This window comes from Erythrolamprus reginae, chromosome 7 (genome assembly GCF_031021105.1).
Source record: "Erythrolamprus reginae isolate rEryReg1 chromosome 7, rEryReg1.hap1, whole genome shotgun sequence".
Lineage (NCBI taxonomy): Eukaryota > Metazoa > Chordata > Lepidosauria > Squamata > Dipsadidae > Erythrolamprus > Erythrolamprus reginae.
Genome location: NC_091956.1, coordinates 432,501 through 439,851, shown reverse-complemented (window position 1 = coordinate 439,851; position 7,351 = coordinate 432,501). Strand labels below are relative to the sequence as shown.

General features: G+C 64.6%; 1 protein-coding gene across 1 annotated transcript in view; it reads left to right on the top strand.

The window, feature by feature from the left end:
• The first annotated feature begins 3,234 nt into the window (after window positions 1-3,234).
• EMX1 (empty spiracles homeobox 1) overlaps window positions 3,235-7,351 on the top strand; it is a 5,404-nt gene continuing 1,287 nt past the window's right edge. The window contains exons 1-2 of the mRNA XM_070756713.1: window positions 3,235-3,803; window positions 7,139-7,323. Coding sequence (XP_070612814.1) covers window positions 3,422-3,803; window positions 7,139-7,323 — 567 coding nt within the window. The 5' untranslated portion in view covers window positions 3,235-3,421. The remainder of the gene's footprint in view (window positions 3,804-7,138; window positions 7,324-7,351) is intronic.

The following is a 7,351-nucleotide window of genomic DNA, read 5'->3' as shown; positions in this document are numbered from 1 at the left end:
TATCTATCTATCTATCTATCTATCTATCTATCTATCTATCTATCTATCTATCTATCTATCTATCTATCGATCGATCGATCGATCGATCGATCGATCGATCTAGTGTAATCCAATCCTATCTATCTATCTATCCATCTATCTTCTATTTAATTATGTGTCTATCTATGTATCTATTCCCCCCCTCTCTCCCCCCCCTCTCTCTATCAATCTACATATACAGTATATATACTGTATAAAGCAACCATACATACTTGCGTCATTCCTAATCCCAGGCCTGCCGGAAAAGCTATACTGTATTATAGTTTTTACTGCATTGTTGATTGTACTGTTGTATTTTTATTGCTTTTTTGCTACTGTTGTATTTATGACTGTTGTTAGCTGCTGTGAGTCCGTTTTGGAGTGAGCGGCATATAAATACAAAAAGAGAAAGAAAGAACGAAAGAGAAAGAAAGAAAGAAAGAAAGAAAGAAAGAAAGAAAGAAAGAGTTGGAGAGACAGAGTAGAATAGAAATAGAAATAGGAATAGAATAGAATAGAATAGAATAGAATAGAATAGAAAAATAGACCAACAAACCAACCAACCCAAAGAGGAAAAGCTGGAGCTGCCTGGTCAGCCTGGGGGAATCCTCCCGGTCCTGGTCTTTTCCCACCCACCCAGTCCCGCCAGTGAGGCCAGGAGAAGGTTCGAGCCCGGGGAGCTTTGAGGCCGCCAGTCGAGGACGGGGGCCAGGCGGAGGCTCCAAATTGCAACCGCCGCTTTCCTTGCTGGGATCAACGACCGGCCATTGGCGAAAGCGCTGCTGGGCATCCGAGGCCGCATCTGGGGGCGGCGCGGGAGGGCGCTTCACCTCTGTTTGGGCGAATCCGGGGGTGTCAGTGGGTCCCCCGGGCCGCTGCCAGCCATTCCCCTTCTCAGCACCCGGGCGGCCCTCGGCTCTTCAGCCGGGTGGCAGCGGGGATCTTGACGCTCCTTTGACTGGGCAGATCCCCCTCCCGATCCTGCCTGCTGCTCGGAAGTCTCTCCTCCTCCTCCTCCTCAGCCTTCCGCCCCCCCCCCCACTCCCGGGGTCCCTCAAGGGCGGGAAGGGCCGCCAGAAGCGGACGCCCCCTGGCCCGGCCCGGCCTTCAGATTCGTATCCCCAACGCTTTGGGCCTCCGGGGACAGGAGCGCCCTCCCCGCCCACCCGCCCAGCGCCCTCCACCTTCGCCCAGCGCCCTCCACCTTCGCCCGGGCGAGGGAGACCCGCGCCCGCCCGGCCCCACCAGCCTCGCTTCGCCCAGGTCCCAGGCCCGGCAGCGTCCAACCTCGGCCACGCGGCGCTCTCTTCCTCCCGCTTGGCTGCGGCCCATCGCCCTGCTGCGCCCGCCTCGGCCCGGAGTGGGGGCCCCCGAAAGCGGCAAGAGAACGACCCGCGTGGGGCCTCCGTCGCCCGACTCAGGTCTCTTCCCGGGCGCCGAAGGCAGCGGGACGGTTGCGGGAAAGCCGGGCCGGGAGGTCAGCGGAGGGACCCGCCGCCGCCGCCGCGCCCGCCTGGTTCTTTTGCTGTCTGGGCAGATCGCGGACCTTGAGCTCGCTGGGTCGCTTCCCGGTGCCGCTCCGGTTTTGCTCGCAGCGGTGGAAAGCGGAGAGGTGTTGGCGAGCGCGGAGGCGCCTCTTTCTGCTCCCCTGCCGGCAATGGAGGGGAGTCCCGCTTTGGAGGCCGACGGGAGCTCTTGGGCAAAGGTTCAAGGCCTTTATTGGATTTATATGCCGCCCCTCTCCGTAGACTCGGGCCCGCTCTTCCTTCCAGGGTCTCTCGGGCGGCGGCTCGGCAGGAAAATCTTCCACTGGAGTCTCCCGGGCCGCCTCGGAGCAGCCGCCAGCCCCTTTCCCGGGCACTCCGACCCCGCCGCCGCCCCTCGGCCCAGGAAAAGAAGGCCAGAGCGGCGGCAGGCGAGAGGGCTTGCAACGCGCTGTTAGCCGCTTCCCTTCGGACCTCTTTGTCTCCCCCCAACTCTTCCTGCCCCCGGCGGAGACCCCGCACTCTGAGCCCGGCCGTCCGGGGAAGCGAAGCCGGCTGCCCCCGCGTCTCTCCCGGGCTCCGTCAGAAGAAACTGACTCAGGATCGGACGTTCCGGTTGGGCTTCTCCGCCACTCCCCGGGCCGGAGAAGCCGCTCGGAAAGGCAGCTTTGCTGGCCGAGAAAGAGCCCCGGCCTCGGCGGAGAAAGCGGCCCCTCCGCCACACAGACCGTGGGCCTGGCGGGAAACCCCCCCCTTCGGTCCCTCCGCATAAGCGGCGCAGGCAGAGCGGCCTAGGCAGCCACGGGGAGGGAGGGGAGGGCGGCCTTAATCCTGGCGGCTCGTGGGAACTCGGTTCTCCGGGCTCCTCCGTGGCGGCCCCAACGCCCTCGAGGGGCCGGGAGGACACAAGAACCGGGGTACTTCCAGGCTCCACCGGGGTGGGAACGGGTGACAAAGGCCGCGAAGCTTCCCCGGGGCCCGGGACTACTTACCAGCCGGCTCTCCGGCGCCCCAAACGCTCCCGGGGACGAGGCGGGCGCACGGGGGATTCCTCTTTTTTCCTCCGGCACCAGCGCCGAGCGGCAGCAGCGACGGATCCCGGGATCCCGGCCTGGCCGAGAGGAGCTTCCGACCGTCTCCGGCGGACTCCACCCGAGGGGCTCGAACAGGCCTCCTTCGCGCGTGGGAAGAAGCCGCGAGGCGCCGTCTGTGCTTGGAGAGTCCCGGTCTCCGCGTTGGCTTCCCTGGCGACCCCCGCAGCTGCTCCAACCCTTCGAGACACTGCGCGGAGGCCGTCGGGGCCTGGCGAAGCCTTCCTGGGGGCGTCGAGGCCGCCGTTCTCCTGGCCAGGCCGGCCCGGGGGACTCGCCGCGAAGACCCCGGGCGCTCCCTCCCTCTGGCTGGCTGGCTCGCTCGCTCGCTCTCTCCGCCGCCCGCCCGCCCGCCCGCCTGCCTTCTGGGGAGCGCGAGGGCGGGGCGGCGGGGGCGGATCCGGAGCTGAGCGCAGCCTCCCGGGCGCTCCAGTCCGCCTTTTGGCGGCGACCCCGCTGCCTCCTCCCCCTCCCCTCCCGCCCGCCGCCTTGCCCACGTGCCCACCCCAACCTCGGGGCAGGTGAACCTGGCCAATCAGCAGGGCGGGCCCGCAGGTAGCCGGTTTATCTGGACGGCTGGCCGAGGAGCGCGCCCACTGAGCCCCGGGTGGATGGGGTGGGAGGCGGGCGGGCGCGCGGGTGAACCACGGGCGGCAGTGCGGCAGGCTGCCACCTCCCCAGAGCCGCCCGCCGCCGCCGCGCCCTGCCCGGTCCACCGCGCCCGGATCTGTCGCCGGTTCCGGCCGGTCCCGCACCGAGCCCGACGTGGCTCCGTGGGCTTCCCGCGCCCGGGTCCGCCTGCGCGCCGCCCTCCCCCGGCCCTGAGCCATGTTCCAGCCCGGGGCGGCGGCGGCCAAGCGCTGCTTCACCATCGAGTCCCTGGTGGGCAAGGACAATAGCCTCCCGCTGGCCGAGGAGTCCCTCCGCCCCGTCGCCGCCGCCCTCGGCTACCCGGCCAGCGCCGCCGTCGAGGCCTTCGCCCACGGCTTCCAGGGCTCGGCCGCCGCCGGGCGCTCGCTCTACGGCGGCCCGGAGCTGCTCTTCCCGGAGGCCGTGAGCCACCCGCCCGCCCTGGCCGTACACCCGCCGCAGCTGGGCTCCTCGCACCTGCCCCCCTCGCCCCACCCCTTCTTCGGCCCGCAGCCGCGCGACCCGCTCAACTTCTACCCGTGGGTGCTGCGCAACCGCTTCTTCGGCCACCGCTTCCAAGGTAAGCAATCGTCGCCACCTCCGGGGACCCCGGGGCGGGCGGGCTGGACCCTTCGGCGCCGAGCTTGGCGCTTCGGAGCAGCGCGTGGCGGGTCCATCACGGCTCGGCCGAAGTCCAGCCTGTAGTTCGCGGGGTCGAAGCTGGGCCCGTTGGGAGCCTGAAGGGAAAGCGAATGCGACCCGGGACGCCAGGGCCCGGGAGAAGGTTCCAAATTTGGCCGGAGGCGCCCAGCGGGACTTCGGCAAAGGCTGCGCCCTGTTGCTGATCCCACCGAGGCAGCCGCGGCCTTTCGGGCGTCTGGGCGCAGCCGCTTCGCTCCTTTTCAGGTCTGGGGCGGGAGCAGCCGCGGGGTCAGGAGGCCGCTGGAGCCGGTGCCGTCCTCCCGCCAGCTCTTCCTTCTTCCTCGGAGCTGATTTCGAGGGTAGCGGGGGCCTGGGCCCCGGGAAAGTCCCCGGAGATCCCTTCCGATAGTCTCCGCGGCGGAGGACTGTCCGGCTCTTCCCCGGCCTCGGTTGAGGGTCCCGCCGCCTCGGGAGATTCGGCCTTTCTCCGGCTCACCGTCCGCACTCGCCGGGCGTCCGTTTCCCGCCCTGGCGGTGGTCGGAATCCGGCGGATCGAAGGAATCGGCTGGGATTCCTCGGCGCCCGTTGGAAACCGGCCCCTTCCCCCCAGACTGCAAATGTTGGTTTCCTTCCTGGAAGGTCTGGGATTCCAGGGAGCCTTTTCCCTGAGCAGGCCCGGTTTAGTTTCCCCGGTGCTGGAAAAAGAGGTCCGGTGACCTCCGGGTGGCTCCCCACCCCATCCCAGCGAAGACCGGCGACGATCCCTCCAGGTGGTTTCAAAGAAAGGGCCTGAACTCCACCAAGGCATCTGCCCGCCGGTCGCCACCCTTGCGCTTCCTTCCTTGCTTCCTTCCTTCTTTTTCTTCCTTCTTTTTCCTTCTTGCTTGCTTCCTTCTTTCTTTCTCTTCCCTTTTCCCTGCTTTTCCTTCCATCCTTCCATCCTTTTTTCGTTCTTTTTCTCTTCCTTCCTTTCCTTTTTCTTCCTTCCTTTCTTCTTTCTTTCTTTTCCTTCGTTCCTTAATTCTTTTCCTTCCACCCATCCTTCCTTCCTTCTTTTCCTCTGTCCTTCCTTCTTTTTCTTCCTTCCTTCCTTCTTTTTCTTCCTTCCTTCCTTCTTTTTCTTCCGTCCTTCCTTCTTTTCCTCCTTCCTTCCTTCTTTTTCTTCTTTTCCTTCCATCCTTTTTCCTTTTTTCTCTTCCTTCCTTTCCTTTTTTCTTTCTTTCTTTTCCTTCCTTCTTCCTTCCTTCCCTCCTTCGTTCCGTCCTTCCAGAGGACACTCTCTGAGTTGCTTGGAAGGAAGAGCGGCCCTGCGGAGGATTTCTGCTCGGAAAGCCTTGTGGGCGAAGAACAGGCGGTGCGCGGGGCCTTCATTCCAGCCGCAGCCGGGCTCTGGCTGAAGGAGGTGGGATGGTGGCAGGGAAACGTAACGGGGCACCCCAAAAGAGGAGGGTGGAAACGAGTTCGGGGCTCGCAGGGCCAGGAAGCCTCTCTGCCGTGTCCGGCTCCCGCTTGGCGGCCTAGCAGGGGAACCGGCGACGGCGAGCAGAGCCTAGGCCGCTTTCGGGCCGACCTCTGCTGCACGGCTCGAAAAGGCCCGGAGCCCCAACCGCCACTGCCTCCCTGCCCTGCGCTTCCCTTCCTGTCGCCTTTGTGCCCGGCCGGGCCCCTTGCCCGGTGTGCGCGACCCTCCCCCGGTGCCCCCCTGGAGGAAGCGGCTCCGCTCGGCTTCCCGGAGACCCTCCGGCGGGCTCGGCCTTCCCTCCAGCAAACCGGGCGCTCGGAGCAGACTTGGAGCCAGAAAGCGACTCCGGCTTGGCCTGCTTGGCGGCTCCCGGGACCAGAAGGCTGACTTCGTCCGCCCCGCCGAGCCCTCCCTCGCTCGGAGACGGTCCGGGGGAAATTCACGCGCCCCACGGCCGAGAAGGCCCCGGGCGGGGCGAGAGGCCTTGGACCCTTTCTTCGGACTGGCGCTTTCGGGAGGAAGCTGGTTGGCACGGAGGTCGGAGCCGAGGGCTGGAGACGCTTCTTTCCAAGTGGGGCCTGGCAGGGTCTTTAAGCGGAAGGCGCCAACCCAAACCGGAGGCCAGGCTGGTGGGACCCGCTGCCCTCCGCCCCTTGCGCGAGCACAGCCAGAGGGGAGGCATAAAGTCAGTCACTCCATTGCTTTAGGGGTTGGCCCCACGCGAGACCGAGCCACTTGTCAGCACAGTTCTCACCTGGCGGCCCTTTTCTTGCCTCCCTCAAAGTGGGCCTATGGTGGGGGGGGGGCTTGGCCATTGAAAAGGAACCCTTCAAAGAGTAGACCACCCCCCGTCTCTTCCGCGCCCTAAAGAGAGGAAAGGGCTTAGAAATATAGAAACATAGAAGAGTGTCGGCAGAAAAAGACCACAAGGTCCATCTAATCTGCCCTTCTACCACCTCTGCTGGAAGTTTGTTCCAAACGTCTACGACTCTTTCCGTCAAATAATATTTTCTCACGTTGCAAAAGACTTGTCAAAAGGCAGCCACAGCTCAGCCTAGTTCGAGACCCCGGAGGGCTGGTTCGACCCTTCCTTTGATACACACACATCCTTCAGAACTGGGCTCCGGCCGCCGTTCCCTTCCCACAACCCTTTCCGTGTGTCAATGTTGGCTCCTTCTTGACTGCCATTTCCTTCCACAACGTCCTGACAAGGTAGACTACACGGTTGTCAATTGCTTTCGGGGACCAGCGCTGGGTCTGCCCTGCGCCTCACTTTTCGTGCCCCCCCCTCGGGTCCTGGAAAATTGCAGCCAAGGGGGAGGGGAGGGCGCTCGGTTTCTGGTCTAGATCCAGCGTTTGGGCGCCCTGGGAGCCCCGTCTCTCGTGCCTGCCCCTGCCCCCTCCGCCGAACGGGAAGTAAGGGTCGCAGGGTGGGCTGAAACGCCGGTGCTGCCCCCGGGTGAAATCCAGGAGGTTCTGGAGAACCGGTAGTAGCGGAAATGTTGAGTAGTTCGGAGTCCCGGAAAATGTCACCTCTGGCTGGCCCCAGAGTGGGGAGGGAATTGGGATTTTGCAGTATCCTTCCCCTGCCACGCCCACACGCACCTTGCCCACGCCCATCATACTCAAGCTGGGCCACAGAACCGGTAGTTTAAAATTTTATTTAGCCGCTCGCTTTCTGCCGCTCTTTCGCCCCTTCGGAAGGGGGCAGCAACTGCCTCCCCCTTGAATCCCGCGCTGGAGGGGGGCTGGAAGGGGCCGCGGGCCGATCCCGGGCGGCGGGCGCTGACCGGCTGCTTTCCCTCCGCAGGCGGCGAGGTGTCCCAGGAGAACCTGCTCTTGCACGGGCCCTTCGCCCGGAAGCCGAAACGCATCCGCACCGCCTTCTCGCCCTCGCAGCTGCTGCGGCTGGAGCGCGCCTTCGAGAAGAACCACTACGTGGTGGGCGCCGAGCGCAAGCAGCTGGCCGGCAGCCTCAGCCTCTCCGAGACCCAGGTGGGCCCGGGCGGGGGGCGGGGAGGGG